The following is a 17,561-nucleotide window of genomic DNA, read 5'->3' on the forward strand; positions in this document are numbered from 1 at the left end:
CTAAGTGGCTGTACATCTGGCCAAGGTGCTCCTTGTCTGAAAACTGACATTTTGCAAAAGGAGGAATTTGTTGTTGTTGTTTAGTTGTTCAGTCATATCCGACTCTTCGCGACCCCATGGACTGTAGCCCCCTGGCTCCTCTGTCCATGGAATTTCCCAGGCAAGAATACTGGAGTGGGTTGCCATTTCTTTCTCTAAGCGATCTTCCTGACCCAGGGACAAAACCCACATCTCTTGAGACTCCTGCATTGGCAGATAGATTCTTTACCACTGAGCTACCTGGGAATCCCAAAAGGAGGGATAGGGAGAGAATTTTTTATTTTCCTATTTACTTATTTTTATTGCTGAGAATATGGCAGGTGCCTTTATGTAATCTCTCAGTAGTGCTATTGGGTAATCTTAACCTTCCCCCTTTAAAGGGGAAGATTGAAACTTAACCAAATGGGTGCTGGGAGGCTGAGCTGATGTTCTTTTCTGTTGTTATTATTGTTCAGTTGCTAAGTCACATGTCTGACCTTTAGTGACCCCATGGACTGAAGCATGCCAAGCTTGCCTGCCCTTCACTATCTCCTGGAATTTGCTCAAACTCATGGCCATTGAATTGATGATGACATTCAGCCATCTCATCCTCTGTCATCCCCTTCTCCTCCTACCTCAGTCTTTCCCAGCATCAGGGTCCTTTCCAGTGAGTCAGCTCTTTGCATCAGGTGGCCAAAGTATGAGAGCTTCTGCTTCAGCATCAGCCCTTCCAGTGAATATTCAAGATTGATTTCCTTTAGGATTGACTGGTTGGATTTCCTGGCTATCCAAGGGACATTCAAGAGTCTTCTGCAGCATCACAGTATGAAAGCATAAATTCTTTGGTGCTCAGTCTTCTTTATGGCCAAATTTTCATATCCATGCATGGCTACTGGAAAAAACCATACCTTTGATATACAGACCTTTGCCGGCAAAGTAATGTTTCTGCTTTTTAATATGCTTAGTCTTCGTTGCAGCACATAGGACCTTCCACCTTCCTTGAGGCATACAAACTCTTAGTTGCAGCATATGGGATCTATTCCCCTGACCAGGAATTGAACCCAGGCCCCATGCATCGGGAGCACAAAGTCTCAGCCACTGGACCACCAGGGAAGCCCTTCTTTCCTGTTTGGTGTGTCCAAATGTGTATCTCTTGTTAGATACCCACTACTTTCCCAGGGTACCTTCAGAATACATAGGCATACATGGGCTTTTATTTTTATTTGAGAGCAAGAACAGCCCATGGAGTCAGGCTGCCTGCTCTGCTGGGTTCCCTGCCCCATCAGGAAAGTTGGGTGTCCATAGATTTACCTCATTATACTTTTCCTGGTGCCTATCAAGAAAGGAATCAGAAGTCTTATACTTTTTCTTGTTAACTTTCTCTTTACTGGGATGTAAAAATTCTTTCCAGTCCAAGAAAGTGACAAACTAAAGTGGTGAGACAAGGGTTGTTTATATTTTTAAGTACTTTTGCCACAAATTCACTCACAGAGTGTTTTATTGGCTAATCTGATTTCTTCTCTCTGACTGATACTTTGAAGCCATTAAAACTAAGTCAACTTGTAGGAGCTCTTATACAAAGTAAAGCTAATAACATCACATGGGAAATAGAAAATGAGTTATAGGCATATATCTGCATCTATATACTTCTTTGTAGAATTTCCCTATAACCTGCTTACTAACCAAGGTATATATAAGGTAATAGGGCTTGGTTTTCTTTTTAAATAATTTCTTTAAATAAACTTCATTCCACATTTCAGCTCCTGTCCAGCCAGGCTGGTGGCAAATCGGTTCCTATTGTTTTGAGCTCTCCACTTGTCACAGTCTTATTTTGTACATCAACTGCTGGTATGCCCACTTCCTATTCATTATGGTACCTTTAAGCTGCTTCAAATTCCTTGCATCCAAGCCAAGCTCAAAACAAGGGAGCCTTTGGCAAAGCAGACCAGTGATGGAGGGCCAGCCCCTTTGATGCATGTGCTGGCTGCCCCCTTCTCCCTGCCCTCCATGGTCCTGCCTCCCCACACAGGGTGTCATCCTCTGGGAGCACCAACATTTGTCCCTTTGTCTTCTCCCCACTGTGCTTGCTCTCTCTCTCTCTCTCTCTCTCTCTCTCTCTCTCACTCTCCCCACCTTCCCTCCCTCCCTCCCTCCCCTTCCTTCTCCTTCTCCCTCTCTTTTCTCTTTTAACCCTCAAAGATCCTTTTGCCTCCGCAATGGACACCTCACACATTCTCTGTTGTAAGATTAAAGAACACCAAATCTATTTAGTCCAGGCCGCTCTTGCTTTCAGCACTGCTAAAATCCCTGGAGATGTGCTTTATGCTAGTAAGAGAGCAAAACAATTTAATACCTCAAAAATGATTTTACCACTGTCTTACATACAGTCAAATGTAGCAGTCACATCACATATTAACCTTCTTTTTTATCCAAACAAAATTAACCTTAAACACTTCCTCAGAAGCTTTTTTTCTTCAGCCCTTTAATCATTTACGGTATTTCTTCTGGACCCCATCCAAATATTCCCCTTGCTAAAATTCGAAGATCAAATCTGGTATCAATTCTCTGAAAATGGTCTGATGGAAGCAATTATACTTTGAACTCATTCATTCTGTCTCTTTTCCTTTTTAAACTTTTTTATAAGACATTTTTAGCTATCTTGAATTGTTTTTCTGAGCATCTGCAAAATTCAAAGCAGTGTTAAACACTATCTGAACGTGTCACCACTTGAAGCCTTGCTTCTTTTTAAATAAGTATTTATGTGTATTACTGATTCGGCTGTGCAGGGTCTTTGTTGCAGCATGCAAACTCATAATTGTGGCATGCGGGCTCTAGTTGCCTGACCAGGGATTGAACCAGAGTCCTTTGCATTGGGAGTGCAGAGTTTCAGCCACTGGACCACCAGGGAAGTCCCAAGAGCCTTCCTCATTCGGACAAGAAGATATTCTTATTGTCTAGGTACTTTGTGAAACTAAAAGAGTGAAATTGGAAGAAGAATGCAAGAAGAGATGTGGGGGAGAAACTAAACATTAAATATGTCAGATTTTTTTTTAATTCTGAAAGCAGGTAAGAATGAGCAAGAGACTTTAGAAATGAAATACGATGTTATCATTCTTTGCATTCTTTGATTTTTGCCCCATCAGATCAGATCAGATCAGATCAGTTGCTCAGTCATGTCCGACTCTTTGCGACCCCATGAATCGCAGCACGCCAGGCCTCCCTGTCCCTCACCAACTCCCAGAGTTCACTCAGACTCACATCCATCGAGTCAGTGATGCCATCCAGCCATCTCATCCTCTGTCATCCCCTACTCCTCCTGCCCCCAATCCCTCCCAGCATCAGAGTCTTTTCCAATGAGTCAACTCTTCTCATGAGGTGGCCAAAGTACTGGAGTTTCAGCTTTAGCATCATTCCTTCCAAAGAAATCCCAGGGCTGATCTCCTTCAGAATGGACTGGTTGGATCTCCTTGCAGTCCAAAGGATTCTCAAGAGTCTTCTCCAACACCACAGTTCAAAAGCATCAATTCTTCGGTGCTCAGCCTTCTTCACAGTCCAACTCTCACATCCATACATGACCACAGGAAAAACCATAGCCTTGACTAGACAGACCTTTGTTGGCAAAGTGATGTCTCTGCTTTTGAATATGCTATCTAGGTTGGTCATAACTTTCCTTCCAAGGAGTAAGTGTCTTTTAATTTCATGGCTGCAGTCACCATCTGTAGTGATTTTGGAGCCCAGAAAAATAAAGTCTGACACTGTTTCCACTGTTTCCCCATCTATTTCCCATGAAGTGGTGGGACCGGATGCCATGATGTTTGTTTTCTGAATGTCGAGCTTTAAGCCAACTTTTTCACTCTCCACTTTCACTTTCATCAAGAGGCTTTTGAGTTCCTCTTCACTTTCTGCCATAAGGGTGGTGTCATCTGCATATCTGAGGTTATTGATATTTCTCCCAGCAATCTTGATTCCAGCTTGTGTTTTGTCCCATACCCCAACTATTTCTTATTGAACTGTCAACTATTTTATTAGTAGAAAAATAAGCATCTCTAGAGTGTGCCTCTATGTCTTAATAGAATCAAAGAATCATAGGAAGGTAGAGATGAAAGTAATTTTAGAGGTTGCTTAATCTAATCTAGCAACTAGCAAGAAATCGCACCTGCCAGTTTCTGAGAGGTAGAAGGAAATCTGTGCTGAAAGGAACCCAATCATAAGGTGAAAGCAATATGGTTTTTCTATTAGTAAGATGAAGATATAAATTCCCTATCTGCTGCTTAAGCAAGTTTTATAATCCTTTTTAACCTGTGGGAGATAATAATACCAACCCATTGGACTGTTTGTAAGAAATGAATAAGATACAGTAAGTCCCCTACATATGAGCCTTTAAGTTGCAAACTTGCGAAAAAGCGAACACCCATCTGGTTCCAGCAAGCAATCAGAACCTGTGCCATCAGTGTCAGGCATAAGTGAGATTGCAACTTGCCCTCTGTCTCCAATTGCTAACAGTCCTTCGGCTCTACCATCTCCCACCTCCTCTCCCTCCTGTAGTCAGTAATTTCTTGCCTGTTCACTCAATGCCAGCTCCTGCATGCCAGCTGTGGTACTGGACTACTGGACTTTTAAAGGTGCTATGCTGCTTCTGCTGCTAAGTCACTTCAGTCGTGTCCAACTCTGTACGACCCCATAGACGGCAGCCCACCAGGCTCCCCCATCCCTGGGATTCTCCAGGCAAGAACACTGGAGTGGGTTGCCATCTCCTTTTCCAATGCATGAAAGTGAAAAGTGAAAGTGAAGTTGCTCAGTCGTGTCCAACTCTAAGCGACCCCATGGACTGCGGCCTACCAGGCTCCTCCGTCCATGGGCTTTTCCAGGCAAGAGTACTGGCGTGGGGTGCCATTGCCTTCTCCATAAAGGTGCTGTACCATAAGATTAAAATTGTTTTCTTTATTTTTTGTGTCTGTTTGCTTTTTATGTATACTTGTATGAAATATATTATAAACCTATTACAGTACAGTAGTAATACTATATAGTCGATTGTGTTAGTTGGGTATCTAGGCTAACCTGGTTGGATGTACCAACATACTGAACTTGCGAACATGCTCTCAGAATGGAGCTCATTGGTTATGTTGGAGACTTACTGTAATATCTATACAGTAGCTGTCACGTGATTGGCTATGATACATGGAGATCTCTTTCCTTACTTCAGACACTTCCATTGCTTTGCAGTTTGCCCAGACTTTAAACGATTGAATCTTTGACTATCTGAAATCAACAACCACTTAACCATAAATGTCCCTCTTCTCTAAGCCAATGAAATCCTTTCCGATTGCCCCTAGTCTTTTCTGTTTTGCCAGGTTTCCAGGCCCACTATCATTTCCCTGGTGACCTTGCTCTGGCATCGTCTAGTTCACAATAGCCCTCCCCTTGGCATGTCACATCCAGAAATGCATGCAGTGTCCTATACCAAGGACTCTTGCTTCCTCTGACTGTGATTTCACTTAACACTGCTCTCTCTTTTATAGCAAACTTGTCTATGATTATTGAAAACATTCTATGATCTGGACACTCCAAACAGTGAGATAGTCTTATGTCTTCTGAGAAATTTCCTAATTTAGGGCTTTTTCCTGTGGATGACATGTATTTTGTATTAGATTCTGAAATCCAGTTAAAATGAAGAAAGCATTTTAAATGTTTCTGAGGATTCAGTGGCTACAAAAGCTAATCCTGCTTCTGAGTGCATGCTAAGTCACATCAGTTGTGTCTGACTCTTTGCAGCCTCATAGACCATAACCCACCAGGTTCCTCTGTCCATGGGATTCTTCAGGCAAGAATACTGGAGTGGGTTGCCATGCCCTCCTGCAGGGAATCTTCCCAACCCATGTCTCTTACTTCTCCTGCATTTGCAGGCAGGTTCTTTAACACTAGTGCCCTGTGAGAAGCCCAGTCTTGCTTCTAATCCAGTGGAAATTATCGCAACCTTGATATTCTTTTATTAAAACACCCCCCCCCCCATATTTAAACAATAGCACAGTATTTTTTAAAAAAAGAAGTCCTGGAAATATACTTTCCATATTCTAATTATAAGCTAAATTTTTGGAAAGTTTTGGTAATTTGACATCTAAGTGTATTTTGAGTCATTATATTTAAAACTGGATCTAAATCTAAACTGCAAGCAAAAAATCCTTCTCCCCTTATTTTACCAGACTATCATATAAGCAGTGTGAACTAGGCAAACTACATTCTCAGGATCCTTTTTCTTACAACTTACTGTTGTCGAAGCCTAGGCAAAGGCTTTAAATTTATTTTCTCATCTATGTATAATTCAACTTGAAGACTTCTTAAAGTCACTTAGCGTCTGAGAATCTCCTGTTCTATGATGTAGATACCACTCTCAAATCTCTTATTGATAAAGACCTACATTATATTCATCTCTACACAGGTCTGCCAGTTTAAAATCTGACACAATCCAACATTTTAGAGGCTGAAACATGGTGCTCTATTTAGATCAATTTATCAGATGAATGTGGACTCAAATAAAGCCCAGTGAGATATTGGCTCTAAAATCTTGGCTCATCATTTCAAGATGCTATGCCTATAACTCCAAACTTGAATGTAATTAAACATGAAATGGTCTCATTTTAGCATGGGAGGAAATCAGCTCTCTGGTCAGAAGGAAAGATTTTTCAATTCAGTTTTAATTGCTAATTTTCCTTTGGGGGAGCTTGAAGAGCTACAGTGGTTAAAGGAATAAAATATCAAATAGCAACATTATTCATGAATAATTACCCAGCAGGGGGAGATAAGAAGACTCTACCTTGTATTTTCAGAGGTCTGAATGATTTGAGAGGATACCTGTAGTGGGGGACTTGTCAGCCTTGTGATCTAGGATACAGCAGTAATCAGTGATAGAAAAGAGGGGGAATAACCAAATATCATCAAGTCACGCACATTGGGTTTTATTTAAGGAAATGTCTCCTCATGTAGGCAGTGATGTGTTTAAGAATGAGATGCATTTTTACTTGTTTCTATTTTAAGTGATTGCTTTGACAGGTCTTTGAAGAAAAAAAAAAATCATTTTCTATCCTGCAGATTCAGTAACTGCCCTTAAATGTCTCATCATGTCACATTTTCAGTGGAGACGCCATCGTGATTTGCTTCCATGGTGATCTACCCGTCACTGATGGCTAAAGCTAATGACACTGGGTTGTCAGGATGCCATACCAGGCAGCCACTAATTAATTATTTGTCATAATCTCCCAGGGAGGAAATTACTAATATTATTACTTAGCACATCCTTTGCATTTACACTTGCAGAGTGCTGAAAAATTCATTTGTGGCCCTGAAGAAATAAACATTTGTGCTGTTCTTAGCAGGAAGCAGGAAAGCAGCCCCAAGAGCATCTGTACCCACTGGGTGACATAGTCAGGGCCTCAAGCTCTACATGCTGTGGCAGCCTTATAGGCTATGTTGCTTTCAGCTGAAGAATAGAAAGACTATGTCAAAGGCATTTTTAATATATTATTCTAATCTCCTGAGACTAAAATTAGTAAGCAACAAATTAATTCAATTATAAAACTACCCCTCAAAAGAACCCAGTCTTTTAAGGTGGTACTTTGACTTGGAAGGCATATTTAACAAGAAGACTTGGAAGATAATAAATGTGCCCTGGCAATTGTAGGGAAAAAAAGCCATCTGGTATGAATGAGTCCCTTGTATTTGAAGTAAAGACTGTTACAAGATTGTTTCAACTTCCTTGTTGACCAGTTGTCTGTGCCTCAGCTGGAGACTGAGGTTAATATTTAACCTTAATTTGTAATCAGAATGTAATATCTATATTATGATAGATAATAGTAGATAATAGGTAAATGATACATGAGACCCTGTACTTTTCTCTTAACAAGAATCATTGGAAAGGAACCAAGGTTTTAGCAAAGTTAATTTGCCACAGATAACCTTCATCTTAATAGTGGACAGGAGTAAGTGTTAGTAAAGATGATATTAGAGAAATAATATTGGACAAGAAAGCTTTTGTTAGTCACATTCAAAGGTATTCATATCTTATTTTTTTAATTTATTTAAATTTAATTGAAAAATAATTGCTTAACAATATTGGTTGATTTCTGTCATGCATCAACATGAATTAGCCATAAGTGTGCAATATGTCCCCTCCCTCTTGAACCTCCCTCCCACCTCCCACAAATGTATATTGAATAATAGTTGCTTTACAATGTCATGTTAGCTTCTGTTGTCCAGCAAAGTGAATCAGCTGTACATATATATATATATATATATATATATATATATCTCCTCTCTTTTTTGGATTTCCTTCCCATTTAGTTCACCACAGAGCACTGAGTGGACTTCCCTGGAATATACAGTATTTTCTCATTTGTTATCTGTTTATACATAGTATCAAGAGTGCATATATGTCAATCCCAATCTCCCGTCCCCACATGTGGATACCAAGGGATAAAGGTGGGGGAGTATCCATACTTTAAAATCTACTACATATTTCCTACCTAGTAAGCAGTACAAAGTTGAACAAGTAACCAAGTGCCACTGACAATAGGAATTAAATAGTACTCCATTTCACACAATAAACTACTCGTTTTCCAGATAAGAGTAGTTCACTTTGTCACTGCCTACAAAACCCGTAGGTCTTCACCCAACAAGGGAACACTAGAACCCAGCCCAGCATGACTGATTTAAATGGAGGCAGATCACTGTTGAAAATCATCAAGACTGCTGTTTGTCCACATGTGGCCACTGGTTCTAGTGGACACCAGGTCAAAAATCTCAGTGTAGGGGGTTTTCAGGCTGCCACTGGTTGAAAGGGGTCATGGATGGCAAGGGGCTTGTTTAGAAGGTACCTTTGCATACAGAGCACTGTTCATAGACTGAGCAACCCCTGTTTTTCTGCTTTAAAACCTGGAGGAGCTGATAGAGATCAAAAATGCCTTGACAACTGAGTGACTGAAAGTCTGAATACTCTGAATACTGATGAACTATACCATAGAAAAGAATTTGTGTTTTCAGCTCACATCAGTATGGCATGTTTCAAATACGGCATAATTGGAACTGCATTTCAGCCCAATTACAAATGCTCATTTTTCACTTACACAGAAAACACACAACCTGGAAATTTAGAATCTTTTCTTTTTTGACATGTCACTCTGCAAATATGAATCTCCTTTAAGCTCAGGAGTCTATAGGAAATATATTTGGCCTCATTTTAGGAAGATAAGCGGGAGACAACATAATTTATGAGCTGAACCAATGGAAGGGTGCTGAGTCAGGTTTTGTTAAACTAATCTTATGGCTGGCAAGGATGACATGTCAGGTGTTTAATTCATTTAAAATACCAAGCCATTTCCATAAATCATTTTTATAACTTTAAATACATTATATAGGTACAGAAACAATAGGTGGTGTGTTTGAATGTGCCAAACACATCTGTTTCCTTCACTACATACTGTGTTTCTCATTTCATTTTCCAAAGATGTATTGATTTATCAGATTATTTTTTATGGCCTGATCCATACTTTAGTTTAATCCATGTCATGTTCTCTATCGGTGCTGTTATGCTTCTTGAATTTTTCCTTGGGGCAAAATATATATTTGCCCCACGTGAATATATCGTAGCATCTCTCTCTTCCTTTCTGCACAAAAAGCAAAAAGAATCTTCATTTTTTAATATATTTGTCACTGTAGTCCAGGTAGAAAAAGTACACAGGATGCATTTGGGTCTATTTAGCGTTAGAACTTCATCTGAAACGTCTGTATGATATAAGATAATGTGTTGTATTTCAGGATATCTAAGGTTGAGTTTCTTTACTGTGTGAATGCTATACTATTTTCTTTTCTCCCCTAACTCCTTGCCCCCCTCCCTGTTTAACAGCAGACAAACCCAGGGAGCACTGAATGAATCTGACGATCCTGAAACAGGCTGTCTAACTGATAACAAGCCAACTTCTCGACACTTCTATCCTGTCGCCTTGCTGCTTGTCAGCTCACACCTGCTAGTTGTGTGGCTTATTTTAAGTCTTGCATTACTTTTAGCCAAATACCAATAAGTTTTATGTTGCGTTCCTTTCTTTTCTACAACTGACAATGGACTTTAAATTATGGGGACAATGCTGTAATTTCTACATTTTCAGATTCACAGAATTTAAAAAAAAAAAGAACAAACAAATGTTTGAATTGTGTTTTATTTGTTTTTCCTAAAAGCTAAAAGAAAAGAAGTACTATGCATTAAGTGAATTATTTCGCTCTTTTTGTTCATGGAAAAGCATTTCCCAACTGTTAACTAGCTCAAGAAGAATTTTTAAATTCCTGTCTTTGGAATAAGACAAAGAACAGAATCCTGAAAGCTTGAAGTTCTGCACCTCCTATTCCTCTTCCCATTTCCATTTATTTAAAGAAATTAAGACTGAATTTGCACAACACCCCGGACCCCTGAGACAAGTCCTACAGATGTGGGAGGTTCCTTCCATCCAGACTCGATTTCCACTGTGCTGATCCCACTGTCGCCGTCAGCTGATAGAACCCTCTGTTGGATTTCTCTAACCTGTTAGTTCTGTGATTTCTTTGCTGCAGTTAACCTTTTTTCTGTCAAGTAACTTTCTGGAGAGAATGGCTATTTCTGTTTTGTAATTAAATGAATCCATTTGTAACTATGGTTTGGGTTGATTTGGCTTTCAGTGTACTTTTCTATTCTTTTTAACCAAGTCTTGTTTGTGTCTCGATGCCCCATTTTCAGCACCTGTGACTTTTGTACTATCTGTACACAAGCACTCCTCTTGATAAAGCTGAGACTTGGACCAGGCTGTTTGGAAAGCCATTTTCCTCCTCGTTGCACAGCTAAAATAATGCAGTCAAATAGAGATGAAACTTTCCTTTAAAAATCTATAGGGCCAGACTTAATTAAATGCCTTATTCCTAGAACCTACATCCTTAGGGCTACATGTAGATGTTCATGTGTTTTAAAGAGACTGAGAAATTCATTTGTGGAAAAGTTATAAAAAGGCAGATATATTTATGAAATGAAAATGAAGCTGTATTGTGGATCAAATTATATTTAAAGAGTTTATTAAACCTTAAATATATGTTAAGAGCAAAGGGACTCTACTCATCTTTTTTCCGAGGGCAATAATGGTATTGGGCCTGGCCTAGGATTTAATTTTGTAAGATGTATCATCATTTGTGAAAAAAAAAATGTAGAGTTGAATCTTTGTTATTTTTCTTGGACTGTTGCTGCAACTCTGCATTGAACAAATAAAGCATATTTATTTATTCTGTGTTTCATGAAGTTGTGCTTTTTCCCTTTCACCAGAGAAGGATGCCGCATAGAAAATGTACTGAAGAATATCAAATGCAGGAAGTATGCTTTCAACATGCTACAGCTGATGGCTTTCCCCAAGTACTACAGACCTCCAGAGGGGACTTATGGAAAAGCTGACACCTAAGTTTACCAACATGTAAATAAACAGGAACACAAATACGCTTCCGTTGGAAAATCTCCACCGTTTTTCTGTTTTCATTGTCATGAATTTGTGGAGGGGGGTGATCAGGAATGTTCACCCAAATCTAAGGATTTCTTGAGTTAGTTATCAGCATATGACTCTGAAAGAAATCCATTAAACAAATCTTAAATCATATTGTGTTTCTAGTTCCAAGCTTCTATGTATTGATTCTTGCTGGTTGAGATCAGTTCAAAAAGTGTACATTTCATTCACGGGATTTTTAATGAAAGACATTCTGAGAAAACCTAAGTTGCCTCAGGGGCTCTGGAGGTGATTCAGAGAGTGGCATTCTCCACTCCAAAGCGATGATAGGAGAGTGTCAAGGAGAGAGGCTTTGAGATATTTCCCATCTTTTCTCATATACAAGCTGAGAGCCCATTTGTGGGCTTTAAAAATATTTTTCTAGTGAATGGAAATTAGGGAGTGTTAACTTGTGAACCTGACTACAGAAGCAGTTCCTATGTGTTTGTAAAGACTTTGTCATCCTGAGAAGGTGTGACTGGTCCTCCTAAAAATGTTGATGGACAGTGTTAATAAAGCAATAAAAATACTTTTTGAAAACATGGTATCTTTTCAAAACTCTGACTTGGATTGATTTGCCCCATCAGCCTAAACTTCATGTAGTCAAGTTCATGAAAGACTGTAAAATATCTTTGAGGTGTTTTCTAGCATTTATCTTAATATGTATCAATCAATCGATGTAACTATGCATTGCCGGGCATAGATTAGTATATGTGAATGAACCTTTTAAAACTTATGCTACCATAATTAATGATAAACCAAAACAATTATTTCTCCTAAACTGAATTTCAAATTTGCCCTTACTTGGTAAAATAACACCATAAGTTTCCTAAAACTACAAATCAGACATTGCCTTAGAGATCCTCATGTATAACGTTATAAATATTATAAATGGCTAAAGTACAAGGAAGATATGCCCCCACTTACTCAGCTGGATGATTTTAGAACCCTGGTTACAATCCCTTCTTACCTTGTAGCTTATCTGATCTGTAAATTGCCACCCTAAATATATACATGAAAATTTGGGAAGGATACTAGTTAAATAGGCCTTGGCATGTATTGCTGTAATTGAAACTTAAAGTACAAAGTTCTAAACAAATGACATTTATTTTCTCCCTAATTTAAGAATTTATATGCTTTCCTTTCTCATCAGAGGAGCATGCGATCCAGAGCATCAGTCTCCCTTGGAAATGCCAAAGACCTGTTACTTAGACACCTCTTAGCAATGACCACATTCAACAAATCATCTGTAGCTTTCCTAGCTGATATGATAGCTTCTCAATATAGATACCTATTGAAATGAAGATTCCAAACAGATCTCTAGGCTCATGTTGGGCTTTTCAAATTGCTGCAATTTTAAATAACCCTCTGAGGCTTTTAATGCTAGAATTGTCAATCTGTTATTTTAGTTAAGGACTTGTGGGCATTATACTTGAGGCAGTTGTCAAAATATTTACAGCCTTTTTCATGAAAAGATGCTGTGTGCTGTGGATATATTCATGGACAGGTTATATTGTTCTCCTTTATACCTCATTCTCAATTTCAATGAGTAAATATAATCTTTGAATTGTTCAGTTTCATTTAAAAATGGTAGGATTTGTGGTTATTTTCATTATCCCATTGGTTTAAGGTAAAGCAGTTGGTATGACAGTGATTCCCTTGAGTAACTGTGAAGCCACATTCAGTATATCAGATGGCAGTCTTGAGTTCCAAGTTACCTTAAGTGATTTATCATCTTCTAAATATTCTTATGAACAATAGTGTGTTTTTTTTGTATTTTTTAAAATGAAACCTCTTGATTCAAATATGGAAAGAATATTTATTAACCAGAAAACCAACAGTAGGGTTTTCTATTTGTGGAAGACATTTCAAAGTTTTTTTTTTTTTTTCTTTTTTATGAAGTACTATTATAGAAGTTCTCAAAGAGTAGAACTTACTGTAATACAAATGGAGGTAATGTATTTTCTCATTTATTATTAACAGTTTTCTGCATTCCCCTATTGGAAACCTATATTTGTTCATATTCTAAAAGTAGATTTCATCAAGCAAATGTTTTTTTGTAGCGACAATAATGTCACCCCTTTCCTGAGAGATATTTCAAGTATCCTTGGAAAACTACTTCATTATTTCTTAAATTACTAAACCTTTCTAAATCAAAGAGAAAATGTTATACTAAAAGTTTTAAAAGCTCTTTTGCACAAACACGGGCTCAGTCATGCTCTTCTGCTTCCATTTTCATCTAAAAGATGCACCAGTCATTCTGTTTTAAGAGATCACGTTGAGCCAGACACTGAACCAAGAAAACATTTCCAAACAAGATAAATTTTTTTGCTCAAAAACACGTTTGCCCTCTGATGTCATCAAAAGTAGATAACACTTCAGGATTAGCTATTTACAGAGTCCTACAGAAAACGTACTTAAAAGCAAGGGAAAGTGCAATCCTATGTATGTTTGACCCAGTGACCAAAGATCCAGAGCCTGAAAAATGTTCTGCAGAACCGCTGAACGTAAAAGTTAGAAATATTTTATTGAAGCAGACGTGTATTTTAGATGTACCCTTGCATTTATTGCTTGTGCGGTTGTTTCTTTCTTGTCATTATTACCTTGGGTTTTATCAACACCCTGCCCAAACAATCCTTTGATGTAAATAGTTTGGTCAATCCAGTACTCCCATGAGTCAGAGCAGCTATCTGATCCTGCTGACAGCTTGTACTGAAATGACCAGCTGCCCAGTGAGAGCAGGACGCCAGGTAATTAAGCTCCAGTCTTTACAAGACTATGACCTCTTGTTGTAGGATGTGAGGTCTTAAAAGTAAGCATCTGGGTGGGAGATACTTCCCTTTTTTCTCTCAACTAAGTATGGTATTTTGCCTAGAATAAGACAGTGGGAGAGAAGATTCATGCTTTTCTTCCCAAGCAAACCCAAGCCCCTCTTATGGAAAGTCTGCTAGGTGCTGAGAGGAGAATAATAATGGTGTGCTAGAAACTGGCTGGTCCTGACTCACAATACTTGACCATTAAATTCTGTAAGCCACTTTTCAAAACACAACCATCATTAAATATTAAATTACAGAACACAATTGAATAAATCTTACTAAAAATGATCATCAAAGCTTAATGAAGCCTAAATATTTTACTGTATTATACTATTTATACCTGCTGCTGAGGTTATTTATGCCAGTTGTATCTGTCCAGTGGAAACATGATATTTATAATGTACTAACTGGGCCTCACTTCCTGACTCTGCATGCAGTAACATCACATAGGTAGCTTGAAATTGACCATGGTGGGTGTTACACCCCAGAAACTGCCAAATGCTACCAACCCATACTTTGAATTCCTGGAAAACCACTTGTTAAGCATTGACCAGCACAAAACTGGATGCCACCATCACTTTTTCTCCAGAAAATAATCAATAATTGGAAGCAGTATTAAATTATTAAAATGATACCAAGTGCAGTCACCTTCAGATGGCTACAGTTTTGTCTTGATTTATGCCCTCTTTAAAGACTCCTGTTAGACTATAAGTAATATTTGCTGTTTATGTTTATTCATATTTAAAACAGTCCTAACAATTCATTTAAAAATGTATTTCTTGGGGACTCCCCTGGTGGCCCAGTTGCTCCACTCCACTGGACTCAATGCTTCCAATTCGCAGAGCACAGATTGGATCCCTGGTCAAGGAACTAATGCCCCGCTATGTGGCCAAAAAGTGAAATTTTTAAAAATAAATAGATAAAAATTATCTCTCTATGATGTTCTGCAAGGGAAATCTCAGCAAGGCAGCTTTTGTGTAAGCAATAACAACTTCAGGCAAAATTCAGGGAAATGTTAGCCTAATTAGAAAATCACTAAAAATGCACTTCAATATCAGTTTTTAAGTTTATAGTTTTAGCATTTGCTAAAAGCTGGAAAAGCAGTAACATACTATCAGGCCCAGATTCTAATAAATATAGTTCAACTGGAAACCAAACTGTTAGATTAAATAAATTAAACTCTGGCAGCATGCAAAATCACACAGATGTTTAGGTGTTTGATTTCCAAACAGGATGGTCTATCAGTGGTTTAGTTCAACATACAGGCCACCTTTTATAATCTTTTGAGAAATAAATCAACTTTCATCACAGGTTTAAGAAACTGGTCTGAGAAAAACTGTGATCAGCAGTTGCAGAGTAAAGCAAATATATTGAACACAAGGCATCTCTAATAGCTAGAGGCTTTACAGATTATGTGCTACTGAAGAGAATAATTTGCTGAGAGTTGTATAGTAGATTGACAATTTTAGGTAAATTCACAGAATCCACATGCATTTAGCCCAGCTGCAATCTGCAAGAGTTTTGCTTTTTTCCCCTCCATATTTATGTTTCGTTACTTTATAAAGAAACTACCAATGTATTAGATCTTTTGTTTCTTTGGAAGAAATTTAAGTTACAACTTTCCAAACAGATGTTATCTCTAGCAAAAACTTCAAGAATAGAAAAATGCAGTTAATGTTTTAGATAAAATATGGCAGGCCAATTAGGTATAAAGTTAAGGTATGGAAATTTGGGTTTTTTCTTTCTGAGTTATAGTGCAGATTAAACATTCTTAGTTTTATTTCTAAGCATGTAAGAGGAAATCTAAAGCATTTCTGATGTCAAAGAAACAAATCATATCTGAGTATTAGTATCAAGGAGGTAGGAAAACATTGCAAGGTAGTATTAACTTAAAATACATACGTGCCATCGGCTCTCCTGAGCATGAACTTTTATAGATTGCATGAATAGTCAGAATTTTAAATTTAAAAAGGAGAACATGACTCACAGTTCAGTATAGTACCCAGAGAGACTGAACATTAAAGGAGAGAAGACCTACTACAAGTGTTGTTGCCTGATAAACCATATGTTGCTTACCTTTCATGCTGTGCTCAGTGGCTCGGTCATGCCCAACTCGCTGCAATCCCGTGGCTGTAGCCCACCAGGTTTCTCTGTCCATGGGATTTCTCAGGTAAGAATACTTGAGTGGGTTGCCATTTCCTCCTCCAGGGGATATTCCTGACCTAGGGATGTCTCATGCAACTCCAGCATTGCAGTGGATTCCTTACCACGAAGCCACTTATCTTTTAGTCTTTAAGATGTTGCACTTTCATACTCATGGTATGAAACATTCACAGTCTTCCTAAATTATCAGAATACTCTAAGGTCATACAAGGGCACAACTCAACAGTACATCTTTACTGATGACTTGGTGCAGTTTTATTGACTGGCAGGCAGTATTGACTCAAATATTAGCAAGATTGCTATGTTATCTACATATTAGTAGCTCTTATGATGCTTTTATATCACTATTCATGTCAGAGAGCTTTCAAATTTTAAAAGGCAGATGCCACATTTCTGTAACTGTATAGACACTCCCATTTCACTTCACATGTGCAATCCTTTGTACACATACCCTCTTGTGGATATTTTATTATTTTATTTAACCTAATATGTGATTTTCAGATTCTTGTGGTACTTAGCTGAAACATCTGCATTTGTTTTCTTTTAATGTTAAATATATATTCCAGGTCAACCAATAATGTGTAGTCCTAGGAAATGAGGCACAAATAGGTTAGATCACTTTATATTGTCATTTGAAGAAATATCATTTTGTTTTATTATTCTATGTAAACCATATTCATTGTACATTGTGTGTATATTTTTTTAATAAATGTGATTTTTATTTTTTATGTTTCTGTCTTTTTCATTTCAAATATCAAATTATACATTTTTTTTCATTTTTGTCAATGTAGAAATCTCTAAAACTTTATTGAAATAGCAGAAGCATAGCCTAAATAGTATTTCAAAGAAAATAGACTAATTTTCTGATGAAGTGTAATTGCAGTGCAAATTTTACATTGATCCTAGGTTAGTAACTATTAATAGCAGAATGCATCTTTCAGGGTTGCTGTTCTATGGGACTAAAATCAACTATAATTTTAAAAGATGCAAGAACCAGATGCTTCATCTTTGGGCAAATCACTGA

At 38.0% G+C, this 17,561-nt stretch overlaps 1 protein-coding gene across 4 annotated transcripts in view; it reads left to right on the plus strand.

The window, feature by feature from the left end:
• Positions 1-17,265, plus strand: part of INPP4B (inositol polyphosphate-4-phosphatase type II B) — a 455,375-nt gene extending 438,110 nt beyond the window's left edge. For 2 of the 4 annotated variants that reach the window (XM_024977564.2, XM_059876248.1), the window contains one exon: positions 9,914-11,312. In XM_024977564.2, the coding sequence (XP_024833332.1) occupies positions 9,914-10,088 (175 nt within the window). In that variant the 3' untranslated portion in view covers positions 10,089-11,312. Of the gene's footprint in view, positions 1-9,913; positions 11,313-11,347 lie in introns of those variants that run through there. The other 2 variants (XM_024977565.2, XM_059876249.1) reach the window with 2 other exon arrangements.
• Positions 17,266-17,561: the final 296 nt, after the last annotated feature.

Source organism: Bos taurus, chromosome 17, assembly GCF_002263795.3.
Source record: "Bos taurus isolate L1 Dominette 01449 registration number 42190680 breed Hereford chromosome 17, ARS-UCD2.0, whole genome shotgun sequence".
Taxonomy (NCBI): domain Eukaryota; kingdom Metazoa; phylum Chordata; class Mammalia; order Artiodactyla; family Bovidae; genus Bos; species Bos taurus.